This window comes from Hypomesus transpacificus, chromosome 15 (assembly GCF_021917145.1).
Source record: "Hypomesus transpacificus isolate Combined female chromosome 15, fHypTra1, whole genome shotgun sequence".
Classification (NCBI taxonomy): Eukaryota; Metazoa; Chordata; class Actinopteri; order Osmeriformes; family Osmeridae; genus Hypomesus; species Hypomesus transpacificus.
The window spans coordinates 13,062,518-13,079,928 of NC_061074.1; the positions used below are offsets into that span (position 1 = coordinate 13,062,518).

The following is a 17,411-nucleotide window of genomic DNA, read 5'->3' on the forward strand; positions in this document are numbered from 1 at the left end:
TAAGATGCGTAAGCGTAGGTTTCATTATAGCCTACATGGGGAACATTATATTTTGTGTTAAGGAGAGGAAGCTAGGGATAATAAAAGCTGGTGCTACTGTCAAAATATGAAATATTATAGCATACTGTCATACTAAAAAATGTTCCAAACATGGTGATATATCATAGGCATGAGGAAGATAATGGCTGCATTTACAGGATACTTGCGTGTTGTCAGTACAAAAAATAATTCTCAGGGCTTTAAGGCAATACTGATTGAACAGTTATAATTCATTTTAAAACACACTTTATCTTCTTATCTAAATAATGGTTCATACATTACGTCCAGGTGGGAGTGGTTGCAGCCTATATTATAGCCACCTAGCAGATAAATACAGACATCTTCTGCACCAAGATAACACTGTGGAATTAAACAATTTAAAAATGGATACATTTAGACCACATTTACCAGGCAGTTGTGTACATATTATTTTAATGTCCACAGTTGTGGGGGTAATTTCAGGTGCAGGTGAGCTTTCTAGATTGTAATTGTTTTACTGGGTTTATCAATAGATTAGCCTACGGAAGAACCCAGAAATATATTGACTGCAAAGTGAGATTAAGAAAAATCTGATTTGTGGATCTATAATAGATACATTTTTATTTACAACACATATTTATATATATTTGTTTACTGACTTACTTTCATGGGGATTATTTTGTCATGGTTGTCATTTGACTACTCTGAAAGTAGGATTACATTATGTGACCATATTCAATGCGTCACTGGTCATTTTCCCTAAATTGTCTTTGTTTCAGATTGGTGCTACTATTCACAAGTTAGTTGTGACAATAACTGCACAGGTAAACCTTAAAGAAACATTCAGAGGGTTGGTCATGGCAACCCAGATTATTCTACTACAAAAGTTTCTTTGATTAAATTCATGTTGACCTTATCGGCAGTTTTGCTTTTGATTTAAAGGACCTAATGGTTGGGTTAAGGTGGCTGAGATGTGTGGCTCTAGGTTCCAGTCTCCCATTAACATCGTAACTAAGAAAGTTGAAGTAGTTCAGCAACGCACAGGATTCAAGTTCACTGGCTACCAAGACTCTTTTAACAGCCTCATCACAAATAATGGTCACACAGGTGAGTCCTACAAACAATGTATATAATTAGTTTATTTACTTCTTTTGGAAAGAACTTCCCTAACTCGATGCAACTTAATCTCTAGTTCAAGTGGACTTGACGACAACAGCCACAGTTTTGGGTGCTCATCTACCGGCAGCATACAAAGCAGTACAACTCCACCTACACTGGGGTGAGGATGGAGGTCCTGGATCAGAACACACAATTGATGGAGAGAGATACCCAATGGAGGTACTGTATGGTTTCATAGATATGTTTCTGTCTCTAGATATGGCTTTGATTACTTTTGTTTGGGATGTTATCTAATTATCTGTAATGTCATTCTCAGCTGCATATTGTTCACATAAAAGAGACTCACAACTCTTTAGCTGAAGCCTTAAAAGATCCAACAGGCGTTGCAGTTCTTGGATTCTTTTATGAGGTATTTTAGGATCTGACTGATTTAACAATGCCTTTAACAATGACGGTTATTTCTCCAGCAAGGAGAACACTAATCTGATGTTGGTTTGATATTCATCCGAGGATATCCTTTCCCATTTCAGGAGTCGACAGTGTCGAACCGGAAATATGACTCCATCATAAATGCTCTGAATTCAATCAAACAACCCAGTAAGTCAATCAGCCTGTAAAAAGGGATTGCTCATATATCACCATTCATTCCATGGCCTCCAAATAGATAAGAGAGGCCTCTAAATCACATGCTGATTACAAAGACTAAAGTACAATGCACATATGAGTTATAGCCTATAATAAAACAGACATTGGTTCCACCACTGTAAGGTTTGAGCAATGGTGTTTTATGAGTTACTCGCTTTATGAAAACTTAAGCTTCTGGTTTTTATTGTGTTGACCTCTGTAGACACCAACACTAGCCTGAATGGAATAGCCCTGGACATGCTAATCCCCTCCAGGAGTAACATGACAAGCTACTACTACTACAATGGCTCCCTTACCACACCCAACTGTGCAGAGTCTGTCGTGTGGACTGTGTTTGAAAACACAATTCCACTCAGCAAGCAACAGGTAGTGTTCAATGCTACTTTACAATAAACACAATAAAAATCCATGCATACCAATACCTTAAAGAGCCACCTTGTAAAGTTGTTCTCAATGTGATATTAAACCATTGTATTTTATGTTTTTTTTAATTGGTTGTCTTTTCCCCAGCTTGCTGCTTTTTCAAAGCTTTGGTTTGCTGATGCGCTGCCGATGGTAGGGACGTATCGACCTGTAAAGCCTCTAAATGGTCGCAGGGTGTATTACTCTGGCGGCCATGTTGTTCTGCTCAGCACTTTACTACTCGTCTGCTCTTTGCTGTCAGCTATTGAAGTTTCCCTGCCAGACTTCTGAAAGGCAACCTAAGGCATCCCCTAAGTCACTTTGTTCTCGAAGTCACTTTGTTTGTGTGTTTTTGTATAGCAAATTATAGGTCTGACAATATAAAAGTTGTATTATTATGTAATTAATATTTATAACAGTTATGTCTGTGAGAATGTATTACCTGTCCAATTTGTATGGCTACATTTTTCTCAGGGACTAATAATACCGGAGTCTGAACCTTTGAATAAAACCTGTATCTGACCTGACCTGTATCCATGTTTGAGGAATAGTTCCATATTGTATGAAACGTTGTAAATCGATGAATGTTAGTTTACTACGACTGGTCAATCTACACTCTACATGTTTCTGATTTATTTTCTCATTCCTCCACCAGGGGGCAGTGATGAATACTAGTTTAGTTGGACATAGAATTTTGAAGTCCTTCTAAACCTTGATTGCAATAGCCCAGTGTTGTATATTTTCTCATTACACTATCAATTTTCTTGATATGATCAGTGCTCAATAGGGTGCAAATATGTTTTACTGTGCAAACAATTCTGAGAAAAAAAGTAATTACAGTTGCAAGACAATTATTATATAAGAATCATGCATCATGTAAATGTCAGCACCAGTGGTAGTGGTTGTTGACACATGGTCCAGGGTGAATAAGTGAATCAGTAAAACTTTACTTTACTCTTTTTTTAACAGTGGTAACTGTCTTATGGCAATGGTAGAACCACCCTTGTTGTTAGTGACTGAATGATGAATAATGCAACCATCAGCGAAGTGTGGATAATGACTGCTGATTTAATTTGAGGTATTATATAGGCTATCTATACATCCCTACGTAAGTGGCTACAATCCCATTGAACACAGGAATAGATGCCAGCTCCAAGCTTTTTAAGTGCCTTTAGCACTGCCGTGGTGAGAAGAGGGATACTGTTCTGGCTGCGCAATCATGTTGCTGTAGAGATGTGATCTGCGTAGAGTTGTGAACAGTGTAACACTTTATATCAGTTATGCAATATTAAAACCATGGATTATTATGGTATTCATCTGTATGATTAGGAAGATCCCCAGACCAGGCCACAGACAAATCCTGTACAGGCCAATCACTATTATATAATATAGCAAAGCTGTCTACACTGTTTGTCATGGGACACTAAGCATTACTCTCCCTCATGATCTAATTATGTTATATCCATTTGGAAATTATACAGTCTACTGCAAAATATCAGGATTATCTCCTAATGTATACTGACTGAAGCTATCAGTTTTTACACTGAAAAACATAATCCCTCCATTTTGCACAAACCACCCTTCCCCCACTTCCTCATGGCTCACTTGGTGTGACTCTGAGGTTTGGGTTGTCTTGACAACAGAGGACATATCTCAGTTTCTTTTGTGGTCAGCACATTACACATTTCATGTTTTACTTAGGGTTAGGCAAGAACCTTGTGCAGAAGGACTTCCTCTGCCAGGGGACTGCATGAGGAGTCACTAAATGTCTCACGAAATAAGTGATTCACAAGTGTTCACGTTCTTCATGACAACATTTCAAGACTACAGTTCATCACTACATAATACATAGCCCTAAGAAGAAATATCCTTAATTGAGACAGATCATTCTGAGAACCTGTCTTATCAAACAACTATCAGTTATTAGCAGTACCTGTGAAAACAACATTGTAGCTGTATTGGAACAGTTATGCATGGTTTTATGGTTTAGCAGTTGGTAATAGAATTTGAAATACAGAATGGGATTCTGCAGGGATGAGGGAATGTGAACACTGACCTTGTATAGATACACACACATGTAAATGCAGCACATGTATTGCTTAGTAGTATGTAATAGTTTCTAGTAACAGTGATTACGTAAATGTGTCATATTCTGGCTGAATGTCCTTAAATGGAGAGAGGACAGGTAAAGGACTGTCTGGGGCCTCTGGGCCTAGTGAACAAGTGAGAGAGAGAGAGAGAGAGAGAGAGAGAGAGAGAGAGAGAGAGAGAGAGAGAGAGAGAGAGAGAGAGAGAGAGAGAGAGAGCAATAACGCATCAGAGAGAGAGAGAGAGAGAGAGAGAGAGAGAGAGAGAGAGAGAGAGAGAGAGAGAGAGAGAGAGAGAGAGGGAGAGAGAGAGTGAGTGAGTGAGTGAATCTGCACTCTTTAGGTTGACGTTGAACCTCTTCCTGTGGTTTGGACCACGTGGTGGAGACAGGGTTAAAAAGTAGATCACATTCATTTCACAGTTCTGTTTCTGCTGGGATGAAGAAGAGGAAGCTGGTAAGATACTGTGAAAATGTCATAACTGATTCATTGTCTGTGTAAATTGTTACAGTTGGAAAATAGTAAAGGTGTGCAGTGAGAGACCATCCATTTTGTAGGACAGAATGAGGATATGTGAAATGTAAGAGGTCACACTGTTTTCTACTACTGTTTTATCAAGCGTAGTTGTTACTTTTTCATTGAAAAGAGTTCAGAAGTCAACAAGGACCTGCTACAACAACCAAGAACACCTGATATACAGTGCAGTCACCCATAAAGTAGAAAGCACTACTAAACTCCTCTGCACAGTGTAGTGTTTCCTACTTTATGGATGAGTGTACTGTGGGCTACGGAGGACAATGCAAGGAAGTCTAAATTCACATCTGTTTTATGTCTCAACTACTTTGAAAAAAATGTGATATGCTGCCAATTGTGTGCTGAATGTTTTTGTGCTCACTATTGTTGATCGTTTCAAATTATAATCTATAATCATCATTGTATGAATGAACTCTGACTGAAAATACAAGTTTGCTCATCTGAAATTATTCCCACCGTTTCTCACATGCAAATGTTTCTGCCTCATTTTACAGTTAATGTTCCATTTCTATCATAATAGACAGTCACTGTAATCCATAAAAGAACTGTATAATTTTGACAAAAGTCTGAACAGTTTATTGTGCTGGTACTTTACAAAAATAACAGTATTCCTTCTTTATGTATACAATATTTTCGATCTGATCTCTTTTCCAAATATACAAAAACAATGCTTACAGACACCCATGCTTAGTGCTTACTCAAAAGAAACATCTTAAAATATGTAAATAACAAAGAAAATATGTAAATGGCACCATAAGGCAAATATTTTAACTATTGTACAACATTCAGGTTCAGCTTAGCAAGTAATCAGAGACATAGTCCCTTAAGGCTACAATATCCTAGCTGATGCCAAGTATATTCAGGATATGATAATGATCTATTAAAATGAATCAATAGATAATGATAGTTATATACTACATGAAATCCGTAATATTTGTTTTATGGCCTCTCTTTGCCTGTGAAAGACTAATAACTGTCTGGTGGATGCATAGCAACATTGGCTAAGTTCCAAAAATGAAAACCTGGGAAGAACACTGTACCACACAGACTGACTTGGTCGCATCATCGATTTTCGAATGTAATTTAAATCACAAAAGTAAATCAACTTCCGTCCTCTGTCTGGCCCCTCTAGATTAATCTTTGAAACCACGTCAGCAAGATCCATGACACAATCGGATGACTACCGTGTGTCTCTTCCTATTCCCAAGGTAATGGCTGCAGATAGTTTGATGGCACCAGACCTCGCCGCCCATGAAGGTCACCCTGAGTTGGGATGGAATAGTCATTAGCCAGGGAGAAGCCTTACATTCATTGATTATTCCTTTTGCGTGAACTATGTAGCCACCCACATAGAAGAATCCATCTTGATCCATGTCACCGATCACATAAATGATGTCCCCAGCACGGAACGGTAGCTCATTCTATGGGGAAAAACAGATTTGGAAAATGACAGGTTGTTGTATTACAAGTGTGATGAAGTAAGTCAGCTGAACAAAATAAGACATCTTTATCTAAGGGACGACAGTTTGAGTTGTGGACATTACTTCACTGTCCATGTTGGGGGAGCTTTCCCAGGGGTCATACTCAAAGAGGGCCACCATTCTGTGGACAGTCACGTTGTCTGGGATACTGGGAACCGTGTGGACATCGGACGGGAAAGATATCCCTGCTGTTCAGGACAAAAACAGCTGTCAATTCTACATTTGACAACAAACTTTGGAGGATCAGAATCTGAATAATAAAGGGTTTTAATCACCATGAAAGTTTGCACAGACAAGGAATATACTTTGGCAGGAAGGTGGATGATCCATTGCTAGCAGTCCCTAAATGACTGATGGTGAACTACTGTATAATGACTCATTATAGAATTGACATGATGAAATCTATAATGTCTAAGTGGTACAAATGACAATGTCTCCCCATGCCTGGGCGTGAGAAAGGGAGATACCTGTATGGTCCACAGGCAGGAAACCCTGCTGCATGAGCAGGTACTTGATGTAGTCATCTTCCACTGGGATCTTAGCTACCATGTTACCAGGCACATAACCAGAGAGGCCGCCAGACTCCCCATGATAGAACCCATCCATATCTTTATCTCCAAACACCTATCAAACACACATAAACAGCTGTCATCTATTTCTTAACCTGTTATTATTGGCAGAGACTATATTTTGTAGTCAGGGTTTGAATTACAGGGGGTTTGGGGGGGTTTTACCCCCCTAATTAAGACTTGGACCCCCCCCAAAAGAGACAAAAACACCAGGTCGGGGGGGTCGATACATTGATATATCTTTCTTACCTGTAATATTAAATATTACTTTACACCATGGAGAATAAGTTGACCCCCTCGATTGTCATTGTATAATTCGCACTCTGTTTCTAGTAATGCTAAACGTTGTGTCCCAATTAACAAGTACAAGCATGGAAAGTTATTCGTTTAGCATCAAGCAAGTACAAATGAGGGCAGGAAATGAGAAAACCCACATAACTCTTTCACATCAAGCAGGCCTGACATTGAATCTAAAACAACAGGAAACAGTATTATCTGTCTTCTTTGATCTATTCCTGCCTGTTTTTTTCTGCCATTCGAACATGTACATCATTTTCCCCTCAATCTATTATGGAGTTAGATGCCTCTATGTGTCAGAGTAAGGTCCATAGTACCTTAAGAAGTTGCTTTGCAGCAACAAAAACACACAGTACTCCACAGGGCTTTACCTTGATTATTTGTCCAGGCACGAAGGGCAGTTCCTCTCCTGCCGTTTCATGGTTTGGAGACATGGCAGCAGGGTTATATGGGAAAAGAGCCACAAAGAGTTGGGCAGTGGGCACAGACAGCTGACTCGCGGTCTCAAGATCCCACTCCCCAATATCATCAGGCGTAGAGATCCTCAATCCATCTGGATACAGAAGCACGTCCAGTTCCAACGTATCCTCCATTTACAGCAGTTTGAGTGAGCCCTACGCTCTGCCAGATGGCAACTGCAGACAGGCTTGCCTTTCTCTCGTCCTTATGTGAGGTAAAACAGGTAAGCTGCAAGCACAGAATCTAATCCTCTTTGAGGAAAGTAGATAACTATCTAGCCCTAACCCTACCTGCTGGACAAGTCTACTCTATTGTGAAAGCAACAACCTTGGACTATTTATTACTGGTTGTTTTTGTTATTAAAGGGGGAATTATCATCAGGACTCTTTCCCAACACAAGTAATAGAGAATAATTAGTCTGAACATGATGTGAATGTAGGATAATAGTATAGCCTTTGAGCATAGTAAAATATAAATGTCTATACGGTGTGCAATACTTGATAACAGGGATAGCATACCACACATGCTGTCTCAAGATAAAGTTTTCATGTTACTTGAATGTTGTATCACTGATTCAATCTTCCTCCTTCTCACAATTTGACCCACTTTTTATGGGATTCCCCTCCTGACCCTCGGTTACCTAGCGATAATCCCCTACCGTGTACAAAAGAGTGTGTAAAAGAGGAAGAGTAGGAAAGAGAGATGAGGAGGGAAAGAGAGGGGGAGAAAGACATATAGAGAGAGAGGTCAAGATGAGAAAGCGTGAATGAGTAAGTGAGTGAGTGGGGGTGTGGTGAGTGAGTTCATGTATCTTTATCTATAGTTTTAAGGGTCGGTAGACTGAAATAAGGATATGGCATGCATTTGCAATTTTATAATCAATTTGGCCTAATTATGAGTCTGTGCTAGAGCGAACCCTTGCCTTTACTGTTCTTTAACAGCAGAGTGCGCTCTAGGTCTATAGATCTGCACAGATGGACTAACTAAGATTAGAGCGAGACACATACAGCAGGGAGTTAAATCTACTTTCCTCATCTCCATGGGAACCAGATTTAGTAGAACCTAAGATAAGATATTGTGACATGTAGGATAGCTGGTGTCTTAGATGGAATACAATTATAAGAGTTGTATCCAGGTGGCAGGGAGATGATTCAACACAGGCAAATTATGTGGTGGTTACTGTGGTAGGGACAGTCAAACCAAAAGTAGTGGTTTGGTTTAATTATCTCAGAGAAAGTTGAACAAAGCACAACTTGCCAGCAGAGCACAGACTTTACATGTGCCACCTATAAAAATGTAGGCTGTGTAGCAAAACCAAGGGACGGTTAGGTGAGCATAGGGCTGTTCAGGTGTTGGTTCAGGCCAGGGACACTGTGTGGTGCTATAGTTGCACCACATAACTTCTTACTGTAAAGAGGAATTTAGTGATATGTGAAATGTGCATAAATACAATTGAATATGATTGTGATATAAAGCTAAACTAGTATTTCACTTAGTTTAAAAACATTATGAAACATTATTACTCCATAACAATATCAAGGGGATAAGGTTTGGTTAGGGTTCTGTCTGTCTTCCCATGCAAGTTCAGCTCTCGCGAATAAACATATATATTCTTTGATTACATTACATTGATGTCACAGGCATTCCCCATGATACTAAATATCAATTAATTTATCATCTGTTCTGCCAAAATCATGTGAAGGGCCTCTGTATTCCCATGTAAGAGTGGTTACATCATTAGCGAGACACCCACCTTTCTGAGAGATGACGAAGCCACGAGAAAGTGTCAGGAGGGTGTCCCGTCTGCACGAGCGCAGACAGCAGGGAACAGCTGCAGTTTTAGGTTCGCGCGATACATTCACTGCATTGCGAGTAAAATATCAGCATATCATTCTCTAAGACATAGAATAACGTAAACACAAACCTTAAAATAAAATGGTTGATCGCGAGCAGCTGGTGCAGAAAGCCAGGCTGGCTGAACAGGCGGAGAGATATGATGATATGGCAGCAGCCATGAAATCGGTAAGTCTCTCCACCCAAACCATTGCCTTGGAATGAGAATATCTGACATTCGGCATTTTCCCAAGTATTTTAATGATCTATGATAGCTGAATGTATCAGTTTGTACATTACATTTACTCTGGGCTACTTGGATGTCCACAGCAGTGAAACATTTTGATTGTGGCATATTGTCAATTCTACAGTTACGCGCTCATTCAGCGATAGCTAGGCCTATCACTGCAATGCACATCCAAATAAATCAAAACTGTACGGGCTTCAACTCTGCTCATTCCCATGGCGGGTTTTTGAATATGAGAGATCGGTGTTTTAATTAGAGGCTGATAAGCAAGAATGAGTCTGTTCAGCTCCTTGGGCGGTGCCTTTCTCATGCCTTTCACTGCGATTCACTACACTACAATGCAAATACATATGTTTAGGATTCACCAACATTAAACCATGTTAAAGTATTTTACAGACTTGGCTATTTATATTTGTACACTGTTGATATTTGTCTGAATTGTCATTAAAAAGCAGCTTGTCAGCGTGAAGTTACCCATCTGCAATTATTTGAATTAAATTGTGCAGGCAACTATACGAACATTTGGTAGATGTCTTGTTGACCTCTATGATAAACCTAATGAAAACAATTGTGCAATCAAATAAAAAAATGTGTGAAATGCGTTCATCTTAGACTGGTTTCTCAATTTGCAGCTCTTTACACAAAACAAACGTAGGAGGCAGCAGAAGTCTCTAGAAAATTATTTGTCGTATTGCAGTGAGTCAATATGTTGAGACTGGGTATTGGGCTGCAGTGTTTTCAGTTAGCCTATTGTTTGCATTTTTGTTTTTTTGTTCAGCATATAGTTTTAATTGTAGCCTACCTAAATTGTGTGAATTTGTTGACGTGCGGTTGCAGTAGGCTGTCATAGTTGCCCAGTGTTCGAATTTAGCCAATAAACTACTGGCTGTAGGCTGCCTGTCTCATTAGCCTACTGCTAGGCGTCTGAAACATTGTCTGTAGCCTTGGTTACATTAAAGTCTGATTGGGTTTTAATTCTGTTGGAAAATGCTTTGTCACCAGAAAAAACAAATATTTCTTAAGTGGTACCACTTGATATGCACTACGATTCCCTCTCTGGAGTTGAGAGAATATCGCTTTATGCTACAGTGCCTAAAGGTAGATTTCTCGTTGGATAGTCCAAAGAGGTTGATTTCGCAGTGTACCAGTAGGGGTGTGCTGTCTCTAAGGGAAATCCCTTGGTAGTTCTGTCAGGACTCTCTTCATGGCAGGGAAAAGAAACGAGGAATCAAATGACCATGAATTAGGCCTGCTCCATAACTATATCATTTGGGTATCTTGCTAACATTAAAAGGTCAGTTGAACTGCTGCTTTAATATTTCTCCCAAATTTGTAGCAAGTTGCTTTTAATACATACTGTACCGTTGGCCAAAGAATAGGAAACAGGTATTCACTTGTATTTCACAAAAACATGAAAAACATGAAAACAAATAACAGTTTCATAAGCTTTACATGTTGGCCTATTTATATTGTAATATGCTGTTGGCCATGGAAATGATGGCTCTGACGTCATCTCTTAACCGCCATCTTTGTTCACCCCGGGAGGGAATGTCACATTAGCTCATGAGGAAGGAGCAGTGTTGGCTCATCGATAAGAGCCAATGGGGCCACTCACAAGCTAGCCTTAATACTGTGATCTCACAGCAAGACAAGACCAAGGGGGATGGGACATGGAAGCTTCAATTCAGTGATAGTTAGATTATCAGTTGGAAGTTTTCTTCAGTTTAATTTCAGAGGCACATAATTAGTCACCTAGGCAATATAAAAGTAAAACATTTTTTGATTTAGGTAATTTCACAGGTCTTGAATGCTTTTACATGTATCTCAATACCAGTCTATATACAATATACAGAATCCTACCCCACATTGGCATATAAATAGTTAAATCTGTGGTCAGAGTGATACTCTTGCCTGGTGTTTCACTCAGGTGAAAGGTCAGTTTGAACCAGAGAGAAGGTCACTGAAACACGTGAACTAACTGCCTGGTGCAGCGATCGTCTTCACTTACAGTGCAGCTGCCCCCCAGTGCTCATGGGAACATCATCCGCCACACCCCACCCCCACTCTCAGTATATGGAATATGGCTGCTTGCTTGCTAGCATTAGCTGGCCATGAGGCAGCTGGATATACTGGTACAGTAAATTAAGTGATTGCCATGGAAACTGGGAATTTCAAATGGAAAATTGAATTGAACATCCCTAATGCTGTGCCATGCATTGATATTGAATGTCATCTTAATGTAGTGATAATAGCCAGCCTACTGTACATAAAACCTGCAGGATTTTACATTTGATACATTTAGCACATGCTTTTACATACAATAATACATAGTAAATACAGTTGATAATCAAGCATCAGAAGTGCAAAGTTTCATCAATATTTTGTTGGTTAGTGCGGTTTTTATTTTTGCCAGCCTCATAGTAACAATAATCTCAATCTCAACTACAATATGAAGTTGAAGTATGACGTGAAGTAGGTTATGGCATTATGGGTGGAATAACAAATGTTTCATTATCCATGTCATAACATTCTGATATTCACCACTAATCTCTCAACCTCGCTGTACCCTCCCTAAGGTAACAGAACTGAACGAGGCCCTGTCCAATGAGGAGAGGAACCTCCTGTCTGTAGCCTATAAGAACGTGGTTGGCGCTCGCCGCTCATCCTGGAGGGTTATTTCCTCCATTGAGCAGAAAACCTCAGCCGATGGCAACGAGAAGAAGATAGAGATGGTGAGGGCCTACAGGGAGAAGATCGAGAAGGAGCTGGAGGCCGTGTGCCAGGATGTGCTCAATCTGCTAGACAACTTTTTGATCAAGAACTGCAACGAGACGCAGCACGAGAGCAAGGTGTTCTACCTGAAGATGAAGGGAGACTACTACCGCTACCTGGCCGAGGTGGCTACCGGTGAGAAGAGGGCTACCGTGGTGGAGTCCTCTGAGAAATCCTACAGCGAGGCCCACGAGATCAGCAAGGAGCACATGCAGCCTACCCACCCCATCCGCCTGGGCCTGGCTCTCAACTACTCCGTGTTCTACTACGAGATCCAGAACGCCCCCGAGCAGGCCTGTCACCTGGCCAAGACCGCCTTCGACGACGCCATCGCTGAGCTGGACACCCTCAACGAGGACTCCTACAAAGACTCCACTCTCATCATGCAGCTGCTTCGAGACAACTTGACACTGTGGACAAGTGACCAGCAGGATGACGAGGGAGGGGAGGGCAACAATTAAAGAGAAACCATGCTTAGAAAAAAAAACGAAAGGCCAGTGGACTTTGGCAGCCGCTATTGCCGATGATACTACCACAGCAGCTGTTGTTTATTTTTCCATGTGTTCAATGAAAAGATTCAAACAGAGATGTGAGAGGGGAGGTGAAATCTTAGTTTAATATATATAGAAATATATATAAAGAGTTGAAAGGGCCTCCGTCTTCTTGGTTTTCTCTTTGACATTTGCCAAACCACTGATGTGTCAATCAATCAGCTGGAAGAGGTCGTTGTTCGATTAAAATGGCAGCCTCACACTGGCAAAGGGACAGGTCTCGTTCCACAGGAAGCTGCTTAGGTTAGGTTTTTGTGTGATAGAGATGTGTTCAAGACACTTGGGAGATGAAGAAATACTTGAAAGAGAATGCCTCATAAAGATAGTTTGCATTGGTGCCAGTACTAGAACAAAGCTACATTAAACGTTTGTCAGGGAGTGTGGAAAGACCACGACAATTAATTTAATTAACAATATAGTAGATTTCCCCTTAATATCTAATTGAAGTATTATGCTTTTAAAAAACAATATAAAAAGGTGAAAAACTGTTCTCAATACGTTTTTCTATCTACGATATATTAGGCATTTACAGTAAGGCACTGGAACTCTTTGGGAAGACAGTTTAAAACAGAAAAAACTAAAGCAGCTTCAGAGTTTGTGGTTTACTTCAGTGTTTGTTTTATTAAATGCACTTGCCTACTATACTGTTTCCTCCGTGTAAGATGACTACAGTTACAGTACAACAATAATAACGATTATTCAATATTGTGCATGCTGGTGATGTATTTATATACAGTAGCTTGACTTTATTAACTTATACTGTGGGTGTTAAGTATTCATATGATTGAAAAAAAAGATAGGCTTTGTCTATGTTTATTTATAATTTTTCATTTTATTCTTGGTTTTGTCTTGATTTGCTATACCAAAATGGTGATTGTTGAAATTGACTTGTAATGATAGCATCGCTATAGTGACATGCAATATGTGTATTTAATTTGTTATGGAAGTAAAAAAAAAAAAGAAAAAATAAGGAGAAAAACCCAGTGATCACTTAATATTACCAGCTGCTGTTAGTCACTACAAAACTATGAATATGGAATTATAAAACAAGACAATGTTTTTAGAACGATATTTGAGTATTTTTTCTGTCATGTTATTATTAACAATGGTGAAGTCATCAGAATCTGAGTTTCTGTTAAAGAACCATGGACCACAGCTTATTTCTGACAGTATACTTTTTCTGTTGTTTGTTGGATTGTTTTTATACCTTTTTGCTGTTTCTGAGTGACAAATATCTTGAATGTGAGTCATTATGTAGCAGTTGCACAAGAACCTAAATAATAGCTATGACAATAAAAAAAGAACATGACAAAATTATAAACAAACCATTTCCATGGTGGTCCAGTGTATTGTTGTAATGTTAGGAGGTACTTTTGATCGTAAAAAGATGGAGGAGTATGAATCCTTGGTATGTGCCATTAGTACGATGTGTGCCTAAGATAAAACAAAGATCAACATAGAGTATGACTGTCATGATGACTTATACATTACATTTAGTCAATTAGCAGACGCTCTTATCCTGAGCGACTTACAGTAGGTACAGGGACATTCCCCCCCGAGGCAAGTAGGGTGAAGTGCCTTGCCCAAGGACACAACGTCATTTGGCACGGCGGGGAATCGATCCGCCAACCTTCTGATTACTAGCCCGACTCCCTCACCGCTAAGCCATCTGACTCCCCACTGACTTGGAGCGGTTGTTGAGGAGTAGGTATCTTTTTAAATATCCATGAAAATATGTATGCAACAAGGGATTTACACTCTCCATGACTTAGACTGTGTGGGTATTTTTTATAACTTAAAAATCCACCCTAACTAGATAAACACCAATGCACATATCTGATCATGTGGTGATGCAAAATGTCTAAACTGGTCCACAAACAAATGGAGGGGCTCACTGGCTTATCCACTGTCAATACAGTTACTGTTCATTCATTTCCTTTGAGAGTTAAAATATCACAATTTATTTTTAAAAGGAGGACGTATAGTTAAAGTAGGCTATGGTTTATTTATAGCTGGATTGTTTTCTCCAATGCTGCTTTCTATGGTCCATTGTGGATCCATTGTGCAACGTGTGGTTTTAAAATGGCGCTGCTAATTAATTTGTCATTAGTTTTGTGTACATTACGTTTTTATTCATTTAGCAGATGCTTTGATCCAAAGCGAGAATTGTGTCATCTGTGTCCTCAGGATCTCCCTTCATTATTGGCAATCCATGCATTGTTATGATTCATTATTTATTTAACTGAATTGTTTAAACCTATACTTTGTTTTTATTTACGTTTTCATTTAATTTGAACTTCATAAGTTGAAGTGAAATGAATAACTGTAGGAAAACATTTACTTTAACATTAACCATCAACAAATGAAAAACTACTTTTAAATACCGAAATCCATCACATTTTAGGGGACATTTCACTGTGGTGTAATTTACGGAAAATGTTTGCCATTTGATTGCCTTTTGTTGTCCAATTAAAGTGATTTGTTTATCTGTATTTTCATATTTATTTTTTGCAGTTTCCATGATTAATTTTCTGCTTCATTCTTTTAAGTTCAAATATAAGATTATTGATGGTGAGATGTGTCGAGCAGCTGACACCAGCATCCAAAGGCATGCTTAGTAAAGGTTAAACCATACTGTACCCACTCTATATTCTCTTCAGTACAATTTATAACCTGTTTTTGGGTCATACACTTAGATCAAATATCTTCTTTGTCTGTGTAAGTATGCGTGTTAGTGTGTGTGTGTGTGAGAGAGAGAGAGAGACATTGAAACAGAGAGAGTATGTCTAAATGGCTGCATTGCAGAGCAGAGGCTGCCAGATCTTTAGAATTTTTGAAAAGACAAACCATATTTGATAGGGTCCTTTGCTCATCAATAAACATTCATAATATGGAACAGGACTTCTGAAATATACAGGTTCAGCAATCTCATTTAATCTCAGAGTAGTTTGTTGAGGCCTAATGTTTGTTGGACATTGAATCTCTATTACTCATTTGAGTCATTATTATTTGCATTCCACTACAGTGGATTTGTAAATTAGTTTGTCTCTCAATTATTGATGCACAACTGTTTTCAACGGCACCACTGTGATTGATAATCAGAAAAGGCAGCTTCTGCTCTCTGTCGACTGCAGCCTGCTGCTGAAGCTTGCTGCACTGAAGCTTTCATAAGATGATTTTCTGGGCTTGGAACGGTCCTCCTCGCCAGCCAATAGCTGATAGGCTTTCCCTCCGCAGTCACCAATCCAATTCTTGTTGCTGGGGCTATAATAAGCATCCGACTCTTAGCACAGCTTCTTGCTGCACCGCTTAGACGCGTATTGCATCTCATGAAAAAATATGAAAGCTTGAGCAACACAGAAAATATTATTCAGCACCAACCTGTAAATCAGCACCAACCTGTCTACCACTCAGCGCTGCGCCCGACAACTCAACCCCTCTTAGAGACGGTTTCGTTAAGGTATTATGCCAATTAGGACCCGCATCAGCGACAAGACAAACAGACACACAGTAACACATAAGATACGGCGCAATCGCTGCTTGCAAAATAACCATTGGTTGATAAATTAGATACACAGCAGACAGACAGACGACTTTCGTATCCGAAGATCGAAAAAACACCTGCCGTTGTAAAGATAAAGGCTTTTGAAACGGGACGTTTTAGAGGTGTGCTCAATCACAATTCTGAATGTCAATTAAAATTGCATGTTGTCACAGATGATACCTACTGGGAGGCTCACCTCGCTGACGAAAATCATGGGAACATGCATCTCTCGGAGGATTGTGTAGTTTGGGCGACCATGTGTGCTGCAGGGTCGATATATATTTTTTCATGTAACCTGGAAGGTGAACAAGGTAGACTACCCGGTGGCAAGAATGGCGGGTCTGTAGGTGGACACTAGAGGGCAGCAGTCGATTGGGTTGGAACTCCATGTAGACATTGGAGTCTGTTGAAAAAAAATGGTTTGTGTAACACCAGTGGGTTGCAGCAGCTAAATACTATCCATGTAATGCATAATAAGTCAAATCTATTGGCGATGGGTAATGTTCCAGATAACCAGTGGAATTATTGATTTACTGGACAATGGACACATTGAAAATGCAAAGACTCACTATAGAGGGAGTGTTCAGCCACCTCCTGGACCAGTGCTGAAACTTGAGGTGTGATCTTTATATTCTGGCACACCATGCACTTTCTGCATGTTGAAAGGTATAGACTTCATTAGAAAGTCTATTCTATGGCATTTCAACCTGATGTTCACTTATACAATGTTAAAAGATGATGACCATGCTCCAGAAATATTCTGTAATTTAAAAGCAAGAGAAGCACAGTAGATGCTCAGTGCCCAGACAGCCAGTTCTATATATAGTTCTCTGTATTGCCTGGGAGAAGAGTT

The 17,411-nt window shown here is 39.5% G+C and overlaps 3 protein-coding genes across 5 annotated transcripts; 2 read left to right on the forward strand and 1 right to left on the reverse strand.

Moving 5' to 3' along the window:
- The first annotated feature begins 378 nt into the window (after positions 1–378).
- Positions 379–2,760, forward strand: ca4b (carbonic anhydrase IV b). Its single transcript, XM_047036121.1, has 8 exons — positions 379–507; positions 798–842; positions 961–1,125; positions 1,211–1,356; positions 1,454–1,546; positions 1,668–1,734; positions 1,985–2,148; positions 2,293–2,760. Exons 1-8 carry the CDS (start codon positions 423–425, stop codon positions 2,473–2,475), a joined length of 948 nt encoding a protein of 315 aa, XP_046892077.1. The 5' UTR covers positions 379–422; the 3' UTR covers positions 2,476–2,760.
- A 3,196-nt stretch (positions 2,761–5,956) lies between these two features.
- Positions 5,957–8,094, reverse strand: si:ch211-105f12.2 (RIMS-binding protein 2-like). Of its 3 annotated transcripts, XM_047036134.1 has the most exons (5): positions 7,524–8,094; positions 6,754–6,910; positions 6,350–6,474; positions 6,155–6,226; positions 5,972–6,068 (listed from the first exon to the last, which is right to left on the reverse strand). In XM_047036134.1, exons 1-5 carry the CDS (start codon positions 7,743–7,745, stop codon positions 6,003–6,005), a joined length of 642 nt encoding a protein of 213 aa, XP_046892090.1. In that variant the 5' UTR covers positions 7,746–8,094; the 3' UTR covers positions 5,972–6,002. The 3 variants fall into 3 exon arrangements, with proteins under 3 accessions (XP_046892089.1, XP_046892091.1, XP_046892090.1); XM_047036133.1 differs by having other exon boundaries at positions 5,957–6,226; XM_047036135.1 differs by lacking the exon at positions 7,524–8,094 and adding an exon at positions 7,105–7,480 and having other exon boundaries at positions 5,957–6,226.
- Positions 8,095–9,370: 1,276 nt separating this feature from the next.
- ywhag2 (3-monooxygenase/tryptophan 5-monooxygenase activation protein, gamma polypeptide 2) lies at positions 9,371–14,335 on the forward strand. The gene is made up of 2 exons (XM_047036137.1): positions 9,371–9,633; positions 12,268–14,335. Exons 1-2 carry the CDS (start codon positions 9,547–9,549, stop codon positions 12,922–12,924), a joined length of 744 nt encoding a protein of 247 aa, XP_046892093.1. The 5' UTR covers positions 9,371–9,546; the 3' UTR covers positions 12,925–14,335.
- The last annotated feature ends 3,076 nt before the right edge of the window (positions 14,336–17,411 follow it).